The sequence below is a fragment of the Manduca sexta genome, unplaced genomic scaffold (genome assembly GCF_014839805.1).
Source record: "Manduca sexta isolate Smith_Timp_Sample1 unplaced genomic scaffold, JHU_Msex_v1.0 HiC_scaffold_2729, whole genome shotgun sequence".
Classification (NCBI taxonomy): domain Eukaryota; kingdom Metazoa; phylum Arthropoda; class Insecta; order Lepidoptera; family Sphingidae; genus Manduca; species Manduca sexta.
The window spans coordinates 1-20,419 of record NW_023593722.1 but is presented as its reverse complement, the minus strand read 5'-3'; the positions used below and the strand labels follow the sequence as shown (position 1 = coordinate 20,419).

At 37.2% G+C, this 20,419-nt stretch overlaps 2 protein-coding genes across 2 annotated transcripts; both read left to right on the top strand.

Moving 5' to 3' along the window:
• Positions 1-450: 450 nt before the first annotated feature.
• On the top strand, positions 451-3,333 carry LOC119192391 (terminal uridylyltransferase Tailor-like). The gene is made up of 3 exons (XM_037446203.1): positions 451-512; positions 1,392-1,524; positions 2,229-3,333. Exons 1-3 carry the CDS (start codon positions 500-502, stop codon positions 3,265-3,267), a joined length of 1,185 nt encoding a protein of 394 aa, XP_037302100.1. The 5' UTR covers positions 451-499; the 3' UTR covers positions 3,268-3,333.
• Positions 3,334-10,426: 7,093 nt separating this feature from the next.
• On the top strand, positions 10,427-14,981 carry LOC115446167 (terminal uridylyltransferase 7). The gene is made up of 3 exons (XM_030172734.2): positions 10,427-10,519; positions 13,026-13,214; positions 13,407-14,981. The coding sequence occupies exons 1-3, from the start codon at positions 10,504-10,506 to the stop codon at positions 14,384-14,386; spliced, it is 1,185 nt and encodes a 394-aa protein (XP_030028594.2). The 5' UTR covers positions 10,427-10,503; the 3' UTR covers positions 14,387-14,981.
• Positions 14,982-20,419: the final 5,438 nt, after the last annotated feature.

Genomic DNA, 20,419 nt, shown 5'->3' with positions numbered 1-20,419 from the left:
ACGTACTCTATGAGTGCATTTCTTTTTATGCGGACACGACAAAGTTACTCCACTGCATCTCATGGTAAGTGGAGTGGGGTCCAATAGAATATCGACTGACGAAAGATGATTACCCCTCTACAGGCAACATAATATGCCGGCCTGTTGAAATCTAACCTGATTATTTGTAATCTGTCAATAAGATATTGAGACCGACCGCAAATGAAAAACGATACCATAGCCAGCAATTAGTCGGCATTTAAAGGATAATTTATTGTGTAATGAATGAATGAAACTTTCTTTTATTTATTTTGTTTGTGTTGTATCATTGTATGTAATTTTTTTATTGTATAATTCGAAATTGGAACGCTGTATTTTTATAATTTTAATCTGGTAACTGTGATACACAGTTGTCCCTTTCAAATGACAGTCTTGTCAAAACAATTTTCTTACTTGACAATTCATGTAACGAAACGTAGAGCGTACAAAATAAAAAATAAATAAGACTGTTTTTCCAGAAATGGGTTCAGCAGGTATGCAGAAAATATTTACTAATATAATAAATTATATGTAATTTATTTCCACATAAGCGACCTGCACAGGAGGTTATTGAAACTTAAACATTTGATGTGAATCAGTGCGTATGGCTTTTTATAAACATAAGCATTATTAAAAGATAGAATATGGGTATGTTTTCATCTAAGCTTTAATAAGTCATCTATAATCTGAATTTATAAACTTGTGGGATTTATGAAAGGATACAAGGCCCGAGGAACTATGTTTTTCTAAACCATGTGAGATTTTTGTTGAAGGAAGGTTATATTAGGATTTCTATTAAATTAAGATGAAAAAATGATTCTTAAGCTGTATGGTCTCGATTATCCATAAATTTATTGTGAAAATCTTTTCCTATACCTGGTGTAATTAAATATTGCATAATAATATTTCACAAGTTGTAATTTTAGGATTCTGTAATTAGTTTAATTTAGAAATGAGAATGTGTAGGTACCTGAAATATTACAAGATCATTTTATCCGCTGTTGTTTTCAAGCCCTTTTTATTAATAGCAGTTTATTAAATAAAATAATGAACCATGGTTAATATTACCTTAGGCTGTCCAGCAGTTGAATTTTGTATCAGTTTCCTATTTGTTAAATAATTTTAATAACTTTATCGCATTCAACTCACAAGTAAATCAGGAGACAAGTATTTAGTTGCAAGTATGATGGAAAATATATAATATACTCACAAGCAGAAGCAACACCACCCAAAACTTGTAATTTACAAATTGTTTGTTACCAATATATATTCTGTAACTAATAATGATAAGTTACTGCGCAGGCTGCAATTCCACAACAGATGGCACGCTGCTTATACATCTAATCAAACTAAAGATTTGGCTTATATTTTAGATATTTTGGATGCATCTAAATTATGCTATGATGGAGATTTTGATACTCAATTCAACAGAATACTACAAACGATAAGGCTGACACGATGGCAAGTGCAAAATCTCACAACTCTGTTAGATGATCTGACGATCAACTGAGACCCATTTGGCGAGGTACATTTTTCTTCTAATATCTATTTAATTATACCAACTAGGCAGGCCAGTATAGTTGTGCTGAATATTGAGCGATAATCTTTCTCCATTTTCCATAAATTATTAAACAATTGGTAATTTGGTTATGAAAATAGAACAGAGCTTCATTATATGATAGTTGACTATCTAATACATCAGGTTGTGCTCTAAAATTATTATATTTTTTAAACTCCTAACCTTTAGTAGCCCCTTATTGCTTAAATGGTGTTACAAACACATCCAATCTAGCATCACATTTTGGTGTGCACATCTTCTTGTTCAATCACATATAGATAGAAAGTTTCTTGTCCACTTGGAGTCAAGACTGCACATAATTATTGCAAGCATATACTTGTGATGATCACATGTTTGGACACATAATAATTAATAACTTGCATGTGATTATATCCTATGACAATCAACTTTTTACTTTACTAAATAAACTTGACAGGCCTGCAGTCAGACGTTGTGGAAATTCTGAGAATTCTAGATCTCCTTCTGGTGTCTCTTTTCTCTTCGCTTCTCTATTGCGTCGCACATGCGGCGCGAGCGATGCACCCAATGTATATTAAGAAACTGATTTCAATATGTCTGCACCCCATGGTCTAAGTTTATTTCATTTATTTATTTACGCTGGCTCTAATTCCTAATTTAACTTTATTTCCAGATTGCTTAATCCACGATTTGGTTCGATAGTCATCGGCCTGGGAATAAAGACAAGCGACATAGACTGTTACATAGACACTGGAACTAGTCAGCCTCCAAAAGACTGTGTGATTAAGGCTAGAGAAATATTCAAACGTAGTCCTCATCTGTTCAGAAAGGTGTTCGCAATCACTGCCGCCAAAGTACCCATTGTGAAGCTACTCCACTTGCCAACAAATTGCAATACAGACATCAGTTTCTCTGGCCCTGCAGGAGTGAGGAATAGTGAACTCCTGGCGTACTTACTGCATTTAGACGATAGGGCGATTAAGCTAGCAATACTAGTGAAATATTGGTCCAAGGTATATGATTTTACTGGAACAAATCTAATGCCCAACTATGCTTTGACAATGCTAGTCGTTTTCTTTTTACAACTGAAAGGCATACTGCCAGCTATTTCTGTGTTGCAAAAGGGCGTTCCGAAGCACATGGTTAATGGTTGGAACACGGCATTTAATGAAAAGTATCAACATCCATCAGAGTGTGAAGCCAACATCTACGAACTGCTGGGAGACTTCTTCAAGTATTACAGTACATTCAATTACACTGACGATATGATCTCGCCTTACATTGGGTTTCGACTCAAGCGGAAGTCATTTAGCTGCCTCAAAAACATTCCGCAAGGCTTCGACTTGTATAAAACGCTCGTCGCCTCCCGCGCCTGCAAGGCCTTGAGGGTGGACACTTTCATGTGCATTCAAGACACTTTTGAACACAATAGGAATTGCACCGTGGCGGTGTACCCCCGGCTCGCTGTCAAGATTGTAGGTCATTTCAAATTCGCAGCAAATTTGTACGATAGAGTGGACAGCAAGGATTTTCTGAGGAAATTACTCACAGAAGACCCACATAGACCCCTCGAGCCATCCCCGTCTGTTCCGCAACATAGTAACCGCAATCGGGTAGTGAAAAATAATAAACAATTATTGAAAAAGAATATCAAAGATCTCTTTAAAGCTGGTTTGTTGGATGTTGATTCTTTTCCTAAGAGGAAAAGGTAAAAAATTGTTTAATTTATGTAACATACTGCTGTGGAATGTGGTATGAGTAAAAGGTCCGCCTGTAGTATAAGAATAGTTTTTAAATATGTTTTTAAAACTATGACAATACATAAACAGTTTCCTAGTCGCCGTACAAGGCGAGTAAATAAGTAATCTGATGTGGTAAATTGTGCAAAAAGAGCGGAAAAACATATACGTGCAAAGAGGTTTTTTTGTGTGTAAATAAGTTATTTCGAGTATTGAATTGTAGTTAAGGAAACGAATTATGAAACCTAATCGTAAGCTGATAACGCACTGAATTAACAGCGGTTAATAATCGCACTAGTGAGCCACAGATATCAAGTACTTACTAAGCTATAATATTTCAAAATGGTGTTTATATTGTTATTTATTACATTTTTAAATACTTAAATGTAACATATTCTAACAAAGCTTATGTTTTAATATTAATAAATACAAATTTATTTAAATTTGTTTTATGATCGTGTGTCTAACTTATCTTTGGCCGTTATATGCTATCTATGCAAAGGTGCTCAAACACTATCCCCCTTATTCATAGACGTTGAAATGAAATGATTTATTTGAATCAGTAAAATGTTATACATTATTTAGATTCCGTCAATATTAACTCTACCACCAGTTCGGAAAGCAGTTTTCACCAGAGAAGAACGTGCAAGAAACTCTGGTGTTGCTCTTTTCAATCAGTTTTGGGGTAGACTTGCGGTACATGATAAAGTGAGGAGAAAAAGAAAAGTTTAGAGCAGTTCACTTATAGGCTCGTGAAATAAGGAATAAATTAATATAAATTTTTATATGACTGCACAACCCTCTCAGGAATCATGAAATTTCTCTATTATCCTTATAATTATTGCCTCCCAGCACCTTTAGCAATTAGAAATTAGAAATGTAAGCGAAATGGGCAGAACAGTCCACACAAGCAGCACCGTTCACGAGTATGACGCATGTGCCAGCCATCGGCCTCCTCAACCATATTGTAGGGAAGTGGCCGACCCGTCACACGACGCCGCCGCAGGTACAGACAGTTAGAGAGTAATTCATACCCAAGCCGCTTACAGTTATATTACAAATAAAGAGAAAGAAAAATATATATATATCTCGATCAAGTGACATGATTCAAAAGATAATCACACAAAAATGCCTAGTCCCAGGCATTTATATCCTCAAGGTATTCTGAGATCTTGTAATAAGCTTTATTACACAACTTGCGCTTAATAGTGGCTTCGAATTTCGCAATATTTAAGGATTTGATCTCAGGGGGAACTTTGTTACAAAAATGTATACAGTAACCCTTAAAAGACTTGCTGATCTTTTGGAGCCTTGTTTTGTGATTAAGTAATTTATTTTTGTTTCTAGTATTTAAACTATGGATATCGCTAACTTTTGGAAAATTTTCTATATTTTTATGGACATACACTAAGTTAGCGAAAATGAATTGTGATGCTACTGTCATTATATTTGCTTCTTTAAATATTTCTCGTAGCGAATATCGTTATTTATCTAAGGACGGAGCATTGCTGTGATAATAAGTCTGTTTCTCAGCTTTTTTTATAGGACGGCTTGCTGTTTGTTCAGCTTTGTTTATCTGACAGCCAAATAGATTCAAATAGTATCTCAATATTAGCCAATCGCAACGACCCAATCTCTACGCACTGCAAAGGCTGCCATGCCGTCAGCACGAAGAAGCAGACTTATTATCACATCAATGCTCCGTCCTTAAATAAATAACGTGTATGAATATGGGCCTTATCTTGTTATTGACTTCCTCTAAGCATAGTTACTAGTGAATTTCGCTCGGAGACCTCCAGTTCGAATCCCGAGTTGAGTAAATCGATATTGGGTTCTTCTGCTCAGTATCAGCCCGGAGTCTGTAATTTATACTCGATATGCCGACGGCCCTCACTATTACCATGGGATTCGTTCTGTTTATTCCGAATATACATGATGAAAGTGGGTGCACTAGCCTCTAGCTATCCCTTCGGAGAGAGAATGGTTGAGTGCGTGTGTGATGACACTTGATGATAACCTATACGAATATATAAAGCTGAAGAGTTTTTTAAACGTATTAATCTCTAACTACTTAACCAATTTTGAATTTTTATTTTCGCTTGGAAGCTACATTACTACTAAGGGCTATAGGTGACTTTATCTCTGGAAAATTTTTCCAGATATTTTTTTACGCGGGCAAAGCCGCAGGCAATCTAAATTATACAAGTATTTTTTTAATAACAAAACGAACAATTCGCTTAATTGAGGGTTTAAGTTGCCTCAAGCGGCTGCCAATATTCAATATTCAGTAAAATCCATAATTCACTGTCGGCGTGATGTTGCCATTTTTTATGGACAGGCACGGCACTATAATTCGAAGTATAATTCGTATTAATAATTCGTAGTAAATTTTTTCTCCGAAAACAAAAGTAATAGTTTAGAAGTTATTTTGGGGTTATATGAAAATCATTTTATAGATAAGTAATTAAAAAAATGCATTTCTATCATGGCGATTTTCAAAAACATAATCCTAATACGCCCCATCTAAAAGCGATGAACCGCATGCCGTAATAGCACTGGCACTATGAGACTTCATTGATCACCAGCATTACTGATCACTTACCATCAGATTAGTTAGCGGCGATAGCCTAGTTGGGTGTGGAACGGACTGCCGAGACGAATGTCCGCAGGTTCCTATAGGAATTTTGAGGGTGTATGAAGTCTACCAATCCACACTACAGCGTGATGGGACTAAGGCCTAATCCCTCTCAGCAGTAGAGGAGGCCCGTGCCCAGCAGTGGGACAGTAAGGTCAGGTGGGGCAAGTGCGCCGACGGGGTAAGTGCACCTGCCCTAAAAAAATCGAAAACTATTGATGTTATACAATTATCGCAATCTTATATCTATGCGTCTAACTGAAATGCAGTTCCACTAAAAAACACAAAGGGCTCTGTTCATTTTAATACGATTTATTCGCCATTTTATTTTTAAGTGTCATTTAGACCTGTAAACAGAGATGACCCGTGAAAGATAACATCAAATATTTCAAGATATTTAACATATTTCTGTAAACCAGTAAGGTGAGTACATAGTTTAAATCTTTTATTTTTAACTTCCTGCCCGAATTTTATCTATATATACTAAAATAAAGGTTTTTTAGCAATGCGAAAAATGCACCTCAAGGTATTCGAGTAGGGCAAGTGCGCCACAGTTAATAGTCGTATGGCGCACTTACCCCTAAACCATATATTACCAACCTTTTTTAAGAATAAGTTTTACTAATATGACTTATTATTATTAAAATGTAACAGCATCATTTTTTGTACTCAAGGTATTTTGTTTTGTGCCGACTTGAATAAAAGGGTAAATTAGTTAATTCATCGGATATTTGTTTGTTTTAAATGGTTCGTTTTACAAAAGAAGAAATGTTATAAGGCCAAATTCTAAGTTTTAAGTTATAACGCATTCAAAATGTTAATTCCTACATAATTGTATATATTTTTTTAGTTTTTAGAAATAAAATACATTTCGTATTAAAGCTACCATTTCTTCATAACAACATACCCGCACATAAAACTCTAATATTAATACCTAAATATAGCAAAAAATGGGTAAAATGTTTTGAAGCCCTGATTTACAAATATATGGCGCACTTGCCCCGAATTTGATTTGACAGCCATAGTTTGTTATAATATTGAGTTATACAAAATTATCCAAGAGCACTGCGGGTAAAACTTCTTTTTCTATGGACTAAAATGAGTGTTTTCTTTATAATGTTTAATATTGACGTTTTACACAGGCGCACTTACCCCATTTCGGAGGCAAGTGCGCCTACTACCATCTTTTTTACTTTGAGCAAAATATTATTAAATTATTGTCTGATTTCCTTGAATGGCTATAGGTCGTTATCACAAAATACCAAATATTCTTAAATTAATAAAATTACATTCTTAAGTCAGCACAAAAGAAATTATTTTGCATTGAATCCAGCTATGATAATTTTATGGCGCACTTACCCCGACTGATCTTTATGTAATACAGGGCTGATATTATACCATTCGATTTAATCTTTTGCCTTCTTTATGCTGAACGACCGTTGATAATCGTGGATGCGGCTCGTATTAGTTTTGAAGTAGGTACCACTACGTCATTTACTAATTACTAATCATTATCGTATATTACAAAACCCCTATTAACCGTAATCAGTATGATGTGATGGAAAGTTAAATTATATAACAAAATAAATGTACAGTCGGAGATAAAAATGTTATCCAGAATAGTTCAGGTCAATTCATGGAACGTGGCGTTCTGACGAAGCGACTACACCGACGGCAGTATATTTTTTTGTCGGTATCGTTTTGAATTGCTGTAAAAGATGCCAGTAGTTTTTTAAAACATTAATTAATGTGCCAAATAAGTACCCACCCGTAACTACTAGTCTTTTAAATTCCTTTGGTTGGTACGTCCAAGTAGTGTTGCCCAAATGCAAGAACAAGACGAGACTTAGCCAGTCTTGGTCTTGGTCTTGCGCCAATACACCTGATCTTGGTCTTGGTCTTGGTCTTGCGCTCCCAGTCTTGGTCTTGGTCTTGGTCTTGCAGCAAGAGTCTTGCAAGTCTTGCAATTACCTATTAGTCTATTACTATTTATTAAAGTTTACTTTAAATCTTAGAAAAACGTATTAGAATTGGAACATTGTGAGCTTGAATTAACATAGCCATAGTAAAGATCAAGCAGATTAATAAATAACTGAAGATTTGATAAGAAATTCGAAAAATCAACTGACCTATATGTCGTTTTCCATGGAAGTAACTGTTTCTTAATAAACATTTATGATTTATAAGCTTACATTTGCTAAAACATGTAAAACAAATTAATTACAATAACTTGACTGTATTTTCACTTTTAAATTTCTAGTCGGGCTATCCTTACCATTTTATCCCAATCATAATACTACTTGCGTGATCAGTATAATGTATTCATTTTCATTCTAAGCACTCTGAAACTTATTTATTCTTTGGAACACCTGTAGGTACTCTTAAAATTCGAAATTATTTTGCATGAGTATACCTACGCCCTATGGCGGCAATCAAATAGTGTCAAATGTTATGATTTCGGCGTGGCGGCAACGATTGTTTAGATTTCAAAAGAAGCCGCCGGCGCGTGTATCATAACCATGTACTTCCGAAAAGCGGCAAATTTCTTTGAGAAGTAAGTACAAAACCTTTGATGCCGCATTATCAAAGTGCCGATGGTTAAAACATAGCTATGCATGCACTCAGTTTGATTTTAATAGATATTTTTTATTCGCTATGTTTATGGTATTAGTCAATGCGCATAGGTCCAGTTTTTCATATTCTTTGATACAGTTTTTGCGTCTCATAGAATTCCTAAGCGTACCTACCTATACACCGAACTGTTACACCTATCTACTCAGTGAAATAGCGCTAAGTCCTAGCTGCAAGACGCAAGAGTCTTGCAGGCTATGTCTTGTTCTTGCTCAAGTCTTGCACGGTCAGTCTTGGTCTTGGTCTTGCTAAAAATACGCGGTCTTGTTCTTGGTCTTGGTCTTGCAAAAACGCAAGAACAAGACCAAGACTGCAAGACCAAGACTGAATTTGGGCAACACTACGTCCAAGTAACTATCGACGCCACTTGATTACAGACCAAGTCCTGTCGCCGTTGAGTATTGTCCTAAAATTATAGTTTCGGCCTGAAACAACGTCATATGCTGAAAGTATAAATCAAGGAGGTAATTTACAAGGATTGATAGATTTTAGAAAGCACCAAGATTTTTAGAGAAAATACTTCAAACCACAGGATTATTTTCTCTTCGCGACGGATTCATCATAAAAATAACTAAAAAAAATATTTTTTTCGGGCCACTGGAAAAATCTAGTAAGGGCATATCAAAGCCATTTTGGCCAAACTGTGTTTACGCGCGAGAGAGCGCTAGAAATAACGAAAGCTTTGATAATTAATATGTATGTAGTGACTTATTCTTCCAACATAAAATTTGAACATTTATCTGTACCTATATTATTTTTATTTGCCGATTACACGAAACCCCTCAAGCCCATTCGGCAAACGCTTTTATCGCATATCTTAAATAATCAAAACTCGATCATTTTAAATGAGACCACATGCGTACGGGCCTGCGTGTCGACGCCGGTGTCACACGGGCCCACGGACCTCGAGGGCAATGAGTTACGAAATTAGGTAATTTATTTAGTTTCTTTTAAACTTTCCAATATTACCTGCGTATCATATATTATTTATAAGTGTACTTGTTGTTGCGGTATATATTGCAGCGTGAAAACAAACATTTAGATAAAATAATTTATACACGTCGTCGGTAGAAATACAGTGACGTCATATAGAAAAGGCTGGACAAGATGGCGTGAGCTTGATTAATCAGTGTTCCGTATGTACATAGTTCTCTAATGATTACTCCTCGGAATTTGGAAGACACTATTAGCCGACCGAGGTTTTGTGGCACGTTACGTCACGGTAAAGGTGTAAATATCTCTTCTAAAGAAAAATGTTTAGTACGTAGAACTGTCATCGCCATTGAGTATATGCCTATCTCATTCAATTTTCTAAATAACAGGAAAAAATGCTTTTAAATTAATCCAGGCTGAAACAATTGGATTTTGTGAATACGCATGGAAGCCACATGTAGCTAAATTAAACTTGTGTCAAGTCTTGGTCCCTAATAGTGACAACAAGTATTTCTTTCCCCCACCTTCTCCTGCTCCTCCCCATCTATATTTCCCTTGGGTTCCCGTTGTCGTTAAGCCGAGAGGTACCAGTTTCGCATTAGCAGCTACCTGTCGGCGTTGACTAAAGGAAAACTTAAGCTTCCAAGTGCTAACGCACTTGTGGACCCCTACACCCCAATGCAGGATCCACAGAGCTATGAACATGGGAATACCCAAAACAATATAGTGGCAACATCGTTACCGACCTTATGTACTCCCTCTCTTCCTTTCTTTATGACACGAATACCTAGTAGAATAAAACTAATCTATGTCGGATGTAAATATCAGACCTAGTCATATTTTTTATTGTTGATAAAATCTTTGAGTTATTTGGCTGCGGATTACTTGCATTCTTGCGGATCCCTAAGTTGCATCACAATATATTAAAGCAATTAAATATGATATTTCTATTGTGAGTCCGCAGTCGTCCGCGTGTTCAGTGCAGGCCCAAGCATTTAAAAACCAATTTAATGGGAAATTCATTGCGTAAGTTATTTCTGCAGATTTTAATAGACTAATGTTAAAACTATTTAAGTTACTCTTTTTAAAGAAAACGTAGTTAAATAAATGAAAATTTATCTAAACTACATTTTACAATTGCGAAAACGTAAATTAAGTTTTCTTATAACGTAGAATTGGAATAAGATTTAGCCAAATTCCTTTATGCTCTTGCAGACTTAAGAAATCAAATCGTTTTGGAACCTCCCTTATCAATGTCCAAATGTGTTCAATCTAGCTAGACCTTTAAGGCACAGCTACCTCTAACTCCAACAAAACTTTATGTTCGGCCTAAAGTCACTTGCTTTTCTCAGCCTCCGCAATTTAATAACAACAAAAATAATAAACGATTTGAAAGCTAGCTTGCCCTAGTACCTACTTCGCTGTATTTTAAATGCTTCTTTTGAAAACGGATTTTTTCTAAAGAAAGTTATAGTTTCAGTATTGAAGCTAGTGCACAAAAAAGTCGATGACGATACAATAACTAATTATCATCCACGTTAATCTCACCATTCTCAAAATTGTTTGAAAAACTAATGTAAGCACGTAGCAAGTACCACCTTTTGAACGAAGGACTAAAATGGATTCCAAATAAGACAAGTCCACCCTGGTGGCCTTCTCCCTAATAAACACTCCGACTGAATTACTAGAAAAAAAAATGGTTTCAGTGATATTTTGAATATGTCTAGTGCTTCTTCTGTCGTTGTTCGGTAAAACTTGTAACCACATAATACACATTGTTTAACATCATAATCTGTAACCAAGTTTTTAGCAAAATAAATAAATTTGATTTGAACAAATAGATAAACCAAAAAACAATAGAAACATCAGCGATGTCTAATCCGTCAGGTCGGCCCAAAATTGATCTGTAGAGCTATTTTATCAAATACATTATATTGATTTCATACAATCTTACATCCTGGGTTTAGAGTACCACACGAATATCGACCGATGAAAAAACGAATTTGTGTCAAAATAACTATGTGAGTAAATGGGTCGACTACAATACCATGTACCTATAGCGGTCTTGACCTATACCCCTAGCACGGATTCACTTGTTATCGTATCGTTAACGTAATTGTTTTGTTTAAGGCCCTCCCTTATGCAAACGGCCTTGATCATTCGTTCCATACATTTGCTGCGTACATTATGGGTGGGAATATGCAAAGATTTACGAATAATTGCTTTAAAAATACAATGTTGGGTGTTTTGAAAATTTTAATCGACCAAAATGTTCCTTATTACGTTGTTTATCTAATAGCGTTCATTGCAAATTAAAATGATGAAACAATATCTGCATTATAAAAATGATAAACAGCCAAAGTAACGATAACATATTGTGGAATAATGTGATGTTTATTTTCTTATAATCTTATAAAAAAAATCTAAAAATTCTTAATCCGCCGTATTGCAGGGCACCGCCTTAAGTAAATTATTGTATGGAAATTTGAACAGCGCCTCATGAGCGTTTTGGAACTAAAATACTAAATCATGAACAGTGGATGCGTGTAAACTTCGCATAATAAACACTAATTAACAAGTTAACTTAAAATATAATGGGAGTCAGTAGTAATCTTTCTTATTTTTTTACGTAAATATATTATATCAACCAAATATAGAAAAATTCGTAAACTTTAAGTTACTCGATATGAAAACTATATGGTAAAGCGTAAATTCCTGCCAGGGTACTGTAAAACTATATAGATAAAGACTGTCATTGGGCGCATTATTAACAAAAAAAAGCAGTTTTGAAAATAGAAATTGGTTGCAAATCGCATTTAGTTTTCGAATTTTGAAGTTTGCAGCAGTTTGCAATGCGCAGACGACTTCAGCTTGCTGCCAAGAAACAGTACCTACTCTATTATGAAACTAATAGCTACTTAAGTTGTTAGAACTAGACGATATCCTCTGACTATAATTTGACAATGCAATTACGTTATAAGTAGGTATTACTTACAAGCTGTGTTTCTAATGTTATCGTCGTATTGCAATCGCTATTTATAACCGTGTTACTATTATAACACAAGTGCTATTGTTATAACACAAATGCATGTCCCAATTAAAGTAAGTTTAAGATTAGATGATTAGGTAGGTGTACTTTTATTCACTGCGCCATTCCTTGTATTTCTAGTAGTATCTATTCTTGTTTTAGTATTTAATAGTACTAATAAAGGTATGGATACAATATAGGTTGATATGTACATATAATCGGCACACACTTGGTTCTGTTTCTTGACGCCACATTAAGGTATATGGCGTGCGGTTAGGATGGCATTTACAAGAGGACTCTCCGTAATACCCAGACATAATTTGCTCATCATATTAGCCTCTGATCGTCCCTCTTCGAGCCTTGAGGAATTAGTTGAATAGGTGGCGGCGCGCTAACTATGGGCGAGAATATTCAAAGATTTATGAATAAGTTCTCCCAATATTAAATACTGGGTGTTGGAAAATGAACACTGCAGGTACTTTAAGAGCGCGTTAACTGTTTTAGTGGCAATATTGTTGGTGAGCGCATTATGCGTGGTGCAGCCAACACGCGCGGAGCGACTGTGCCTGACCGGGAGCTTCGACCATCAGGTGAAGACGCTGCTTGACTACGTCAAACTATCAGATGAGCAGCTTAGCAACATTTTGCAGGTACCCAGGGACTTGGAGCGCGTGTTTGAAGACCACTGGCCCGGTGAGATGTTATATTTAATTCAATTGTATTCTATCCTATTCCCAAGTACTCTGAATTTATTTAATGTAGATGGGGCTTATGTCCTCTTTCAGTGCTTATACTGTTCGCATAAGATGGCTATAAATGCACGGCAACAAAGATCATTTGATATGTAAGAGAGATAAAATAATTATTAAACCTTTTCTCTTTCAGGCTGTAAAGTAATGCCATATGGGTCGACCATAACTGGACTCGCTCTACAGTCGAGCGATATCGACTGTTACGTGGACATACCAGGCGAGCACAACGAGAATCCACAGGTTCTAGTAGCCGAGGCGCTGGAGATTTTAAAGAACCACCCAGATCTATTCACGCATTTCGAAATAAGGCCGACGGCTCGCGTTCCGCTGCTAAAATGCGTACACATTCCCACCAATGTTTTTGTCGACATTACTTTTTCTGGTCCTTTCTCCATCAACAGCAGCCGTGTATTGTCTCACCTTCTGCATTTAGACGAAAGAGGCTTAGAGTTAGCTAGGATCCTCAAGTATTGGGGCTCGGTGCACGACATAGCTAACGGAAAACTAACGCTGCCGAGCTATGCGATGGCGCTGTTGGCTGTGTTTTATCTACAACAAAAGAATATCGTACCGCCCGTTACCTTGCTACAACAGAATGCGACTCCCTACGAAATTGACCACTGGAACACTGCTTTCCTGCCCCTAGAATATCACACGGATAACAAGGAGTCCCTCTACGAGCTGTTGGGAGGATTCTTTCAATATTACAACGACTTCGATTTTGAAAATACCATCATATCACCGTACCTTGGTTATCCCATAAAAAAAGATTTTCAAGACTTAGATAAATTTGACGACTTTGATTTATACAAACGTAATTTAGAAAATGGCTACGCGGCGCCGTTTTATTTCGGATATATGAATATACAGGACACTCTGAAACACAGTGAGAATATTGCGAGACCTAACAGCGACCGCTGGCTCGCCCTCAGGCTGATACGGCATTTGAGAGCTGCGGCGAGTATGTACCAAGAACTCAGCAGTGAAGAATTCCTCAGTGCTGTGTTAGTGCCCGAGAAAAGGCTCGAAGCCGGCAAATTGACCACGTTTTGGGAGGGAGGTATTGGTGGTCCGGAAGACTGCCCGAAGATATTTCAGGAGAAAATAAGATGACACCAAATTATCATGACAAAAGATCCAGTTACATTTAAGAGAGTAAAGTATTATTAAGAATTCTTGTTGACTCTGTGTTCGATGTTCGTTTTTTATTATACTGTATGAATAGTTTCTGATTTTAGGGCTTGTTTCACAATTTCTAAATAAATGCTCCTCCTCCTGTCACGACTCACTACTGACGTACTGTTTATTCAGATGCTACACACGCGCAACATGTGAATTGGTTGTATGTGGCAACTTTAGATTATAATCTATAGCCCAATATAATTTACTTGAAACTTATGAAAGCAGGCCCTAATTTCTTTCGGTTTATAGAATACTGCCTATATTGTTTCAAATTAAATGTTATGCTAGGGCGAATAATCTGATCTGAATGCTAGAATTTAAAATTATGCATTTATATTTAATTTGGTTGACTTGTAATGTATATCGTCCCAGTGAAAATAATAAAATAACGGACCCAAGACTGGTATTTCTAAGTGTCAGTATTGTATTTTTGAAAATGTATAGTTTTAGTTACTACTCGAATTGTCGACATTGTAAACATATTAAAATTTCTATTATACAAAATTATAAAATGAATACATAGTAACTATATTATGTTTTAATTTCTTAAATTTTTCACAGTTAATTTCTTCAATTCAAAGGGAACATTGAATTTACACAAAATTATGTTAATTATTGTTGTGGCATTTTGGAGTAGGTAAGTTAATGTTTAAAGTGGTCTATTTAGGTTTTCGTCCGGCATCATGTGGGATAGCAATGTGATAGTTTTCTGTAGACCCGATGAATGGGTTTTATGATTGGTTAAAGCACTTTATATTCACAGCTGTATTTAGTATGTGTCAGTCAGTAGACAATCGTTTTATTATAATAAAATAACCACACCTCCATAACTTATACGCGGTGATATCCTAGTTGGAAATGGAACAGTTTGCCGAGCCTCTCAGTATAGAGGTGACCCGTGCCCAGCAGTGGGTAATATATTATAAAGAGCTGGTATTATTATTATTGTTAATATGACCATACCATTTAACTTATCTTTATATCTGGAACATGTCCACTGAGTTTCATTGTCTGAATCTATTCAGAACTAAGTAAATCGCGCCTGCTGTGTTGGAACCAGTAGTTAATAAAGAAAACACATTGATTAATGTTTCCCCGGTCTTCTCAGGTTGGCTAAAACACGTAACGCCACGGTCCTTATGGAATCAATAAAAATTAAACACTGAAACATTCCATTCTGTACGCTTTATAATCTTCTTCTTTTAGGCCGCGAACAACACGTAGTTCTTTATATAGTACTAGCTTTTGCTCGCGGCTCCGCCCGCGTTATAAAGTTTTTCAGGCTAAAGTTTTCCATTATAAAAGTAGTAGTTTCCCGGGAGCCTATGTTCTTCCCAGGGTTACAAACTGTCTCCATACCAAATTTCATCTTAATACGTTGGGTAGTTTTTGAGTTTAAGACGTTCAGGCAGACGGATGCAGCGGGGGACTTTGTTTTATAATAAGTATATTTTTTTAGAACATTTTATGAGGAACAATCCCGTCATATATCATTGTTGCATAACTTTAACCGTTTACGCAGCGCACGCAACGGAAGCTCTCAAAACTAATAAATTGTCCCCGTATTTGCAACATGTTTCATTACTGCTCCGCTCCTATTGGTCATAGCGTGATGATATATAACTTAAAGCACTCCACAAACAAAGGGCTATTCAACACAAAAAGAATTTTTCAGTTCGTATCGGTAGTTCCTGAGATTAGCCATTACTGCTCCGCTCCTATTGGGTATAGCGTGATGATATATAGCCTATAGCAATCCACGAACAAAGGGCTATCCAACGCAAAAAGAATTTTTCAGTTTGGACCGGTAGTTCCTGAGATTAGCCATTACTGCTCCGCTCCTATTGGGTAAAGCGTGATGATATATAGCCTATAGCACTCCACGAACAAAGGGCTATTCAACGCAAAAAGAATTTTTCAGTTTGGACTGGTAGTTCCTGAGATTAGCGCGTTCAAACAAACAAACAAACAAACTCTTCAGCTTTATATAATAGTATAGATTTTATGGGTCGCGTTCTACGAAAGAACCACTTTTACGGTACATAGAAAAGGAATATTAGGTATCAAAAGCTAGTTTTGAAAGTATAAAAAAGAAATTAAGTTTCCAGCCGTAAATTGTGATTTACAACAATTAGTACTTAAAAAGGGTTTAACTCCAAATGTAGGTAAGCATGTTGAAGAGCAGCGAAGTACTGGCAAATCTTATTTTAACAAGTCTACATCACTCATCAAACATCATCTTATTAACACAGTATAAAACTAAATTAAACATACGTACTCTTGTAAGTTGTAACTATATAATATCTATAATATAACACACATGATTTACTATTTTAGGTACCGCAAGTAAAGTACATAATTTAATTAAAATTAAAATTGCATATTATCGTGAGAACATACCTAACTTGGACTTGTTGGTAGATATTTTGATTTTGGCCTCCAATAACATCTTCATTATGTACAAGTTTCGTCGTGAGGTTTTAGAGACAATCATAAATTTTAATTAATATCATATAAAATATAACGAAAACATGATTGATTATTAATATTGTAATATATAACGTTTTAAAAAACATAAATTAGGTACCTATAAACCGACTATTATAATTGTTTGGTTATTTTTGCAGTTCGTTACACAAAAATTATGACCCATTTCAAAATATAAAACAAAAATAGGCATTTTCGAGGTCATTATAATAAACCACCTCTGTTGTTGTAAACAGAGACACATTAGTTTTAAATTTCTGCCACGGCATGCGCTGCAAACGCTTTACTGTACACCCACCATTACACACCATTACAAGTAGTCAACAACAACCCACATAGTCATGTGGGTAGCGAATGGTAGTATAGTAGTAAATCTCGTATAAACAAATATAACATTATTTTTGAAATTGGTTGTTTCACTATAGTTTAGTGTTTAGTTAACTAGTACAGGCTAACTATGTTCGTCTCTTTATCAGTTATTATTTCCTTTGACCGCCAGAAAGCTACTATATTAGTTCTGTCATTTAGTTTAAGGTGTATGATCCTACCATAAGGTTGAATCTCTGTGGAGTAGTTGTGAGACCTGGGTTTGGGTGTAATCCTAATGCACACAATTGAGTTGTAAAAAATTTGTCTGGGACAAGGTGTAGAGGAGTCGACTCTAGAGTAACGGGTGGGTAGAGGGCGGGTGAGGCAAACTTCAGACTGATCAATAACATTAGAGACCTGTTGAATCATGTGAAGTACCATGTGATGAACGATAGACTCAATCCCGTCCGTTAATATTGATTGCCAGTCCCAGTACATAATAAACGACTCACAATAATATTTTCCTTTGATTTAGGCTCTCCCCCAAGCAATGTGGTGCGCTGACTGTATTTTTTTAGAAGCTATCTATTTGAAATTTATAATACATGAATAACGGTTCGTGGCTTCGCTGCAATACAATCCCTTCTCTCTACAAAACCACTAAAACACTGTACGACACGCTTTTAATTCACGTAGAGGCTGGCAGAAGTGTAATTGAACCACCCACTTTCCGCCGTGCGTATTCCGTCCTATGATGTGATAGGGGCCGAGCCTATCGCATATCGAGCACAAATTCCAGACTGGGTTGATACTGAGTAGAAAAATACAATATCACTTTGCTCGATTTGGGGATCGAACCCGAGACCTTAATACTGCAGTCGTACCGTAATACAATTCCGCCACAGTCAGCCAAGAGGGCTCCTTACGGCGAGCCGCCGTGGAGGAGTGGCGTCTCAGGCTGGAGGCCCCGTCAGCAGGGCTTCGGGCCGTCACGGCAGTGCGTCCTGTCTTTGCACAGTGGCTGGACAGGCGCCACGGCGCGGCGACATTTCGCCTGACGCAGGTGCTCACCGGGCATGGTTGCTTCGGTGAGTACCTGTATCAAATAGTACGAAAGGAAGTAAGCGCCGTGTGTCACCATTGTGACAACTGCCCGCAGGATACGGCCCAACACACGTTGGAGTCCTGCCCAGCCTGGGACGACGAGCGCAGCGCTCGTTTCAGTCGTCGGAGGAGATCTCGTTGCCGGCCGTGGTCGCTTCCATGGTCGGCAGTCAGGAGGCCTGGCGTGCGGTGGCCCACTTCTGCGAGGTGGTCCTCTCGCAGAAGGAGAGTGCCGAGAGGGATCGAGAGGGAGGATCCCTCCCGCCGTCAGAGGAGACGAAGGAGGCGCCGGGTAGACGACTGACCGGCGTCTCCCGCCCTGTGGAATGGGGGCGTTTGAAGAATTCCACCACGGTATCCCCTGCCTGTCGTAAGAGGCGACTAATAGGGTAGACGAAGGGGTCGTCGGCGGGCAACAAGGGGCTGTCCGCCCTACTGCATTTTGTGCATCCTTGCATATTTTTCGGTTGACCCGGGATGGACGGCAGTGTGTAGTAGGCCTCATGCTGCCGTAGACGCCGAGGGCGTCCTTCGGTGCGTGGGGCTTCTGAGCCCCCATAGGAGACGGGCCGCAAGGCGGCACCGCGCAGGGGCGGCTGCGGACGAATACTTAGACACTTCCGTCAGAGGAAGCCCGCAGTCGTCCCTAATGCGCCGAAGAAGGCCACCGCGGAGTTTTAGCTGGTAGGCCGTGCATAGGTTAGTTGTACTCGGGTTAGGGACTCGGCCCGGCGGTCGCCCGAAGGTCGTCATCAAATCCGGGCGGCTCAACGCCGGGCCCCAAGGCACGGTTACCCCAGCATAACCGCTCAGTCGCCCCCCACGAAGGCTGGGCGGTAGTAATAAGGTACTTTCTCCGCGAAACCAAAAAAAAAAAAAGGTATTCAAATTACAGGGTATAAACTATGTGATAATCTAGGCCATGGTCTACCTCTGTGCCAAATTTCAACCAAATCCGTTCAGTTGTTTCTACGTTTGATAGTAACAAACATTGAAACATTAGAAGGAAGACTAGTAAAAAAATATATATAAACATTTTTCCGTAATAATCTATACTTTGGTTATTTCAAAAAATATATAATGATGATATTGCTTCGTTAATTACATAATAAAAATGCTGTTAAAATTGTTGATTCCGTGTCCGTGTCTCCTCCTAAATAATTTTAATTGACAACCGCAATTATTAGAAGGAATATTTTTGTAGTATATAAAATTTTCAAAATATCCAAAAAATATTGTTTTATAGTAATTATTCGTTAATCAATAAGCAATATATAAATAAGTATAAAACTAGTTGCTCAAGGCCGCTTACTCGGGAAGGGGCATTAACTGCACTGGCAAGATTAAAAATAATTTATTATCTATTTATTACTAGTTTCGGCTGGAGTTTTGTTGTTCCTTAAAGCATTCTTATATAAGTCCGCAGTTGTTTTCACGTTAAGTTCATGGATGCGTGTGTAAAAAATAAAGTGATGGAAAATTCAGTGTGTAAGTACCTTGTTATTTAATTGATTTTGTTAATAATGGCAAATATTACTTATCCAGATATTTTTGTGTTTGCAAACGGTAGAAAACTTTTTCCGCATTTACCAAACATTATATTAAATTCTTACAATTTTAGGCATTAAAACTGAAGGGTGAAATATAAATGTAAATAATTTAGTTATTATATTTTATTAGACGGTCAACGTTTTGCCTTATGCTAGTACACACAATTGAATGTCCCTTGAAACAAATGTCTCGGGTATTTACCTATATTCGTAGATTTAACAGTTAGATGTCATGTCACGAAAAATCAACGGAGAAATAGGCTATATTGATACTTCTGGCTGACTCGAGTGAAAGTAGCAGTATTCAAACTTCGTGGCTTGGCTTAACGGCTGCATGCCTGGCTTTGGTTGGCATGTGCTGTGCTGTTACAGTATACTTACATATAAGGAACTTTTAATGTTAGTTTTTACTTTGCTACACTGCCAAACGATTGTACGTAGGTACCTGTTATAGAGATAAGCACAAGTCGACTCCTTTGTAATATTCATTGGCGTAACCATGGTAGCACTTCCC

Bases quoted from the DNA above. Each gene is read 5' to 3' on its own strand.
- LOC115446167 (XM_030172734.2), top strand. The intron at 13,215-13,406 runs GTGAGATGTTAT...TTTCTCTTTCAG, and splicing joins GTTTGAAGACCACTGGCCCG to GCTGTAAAGTAATGCCATAT.
- LOC119192391 (XM_037446203.1), top strand. The intron at 1,525-2,228 runs CTGAGACCCATT...CTTTATTTCCAG, and splicing joins TTAGATGATCTGACGATCAA to ATTGCTTAATCCACGATTTG.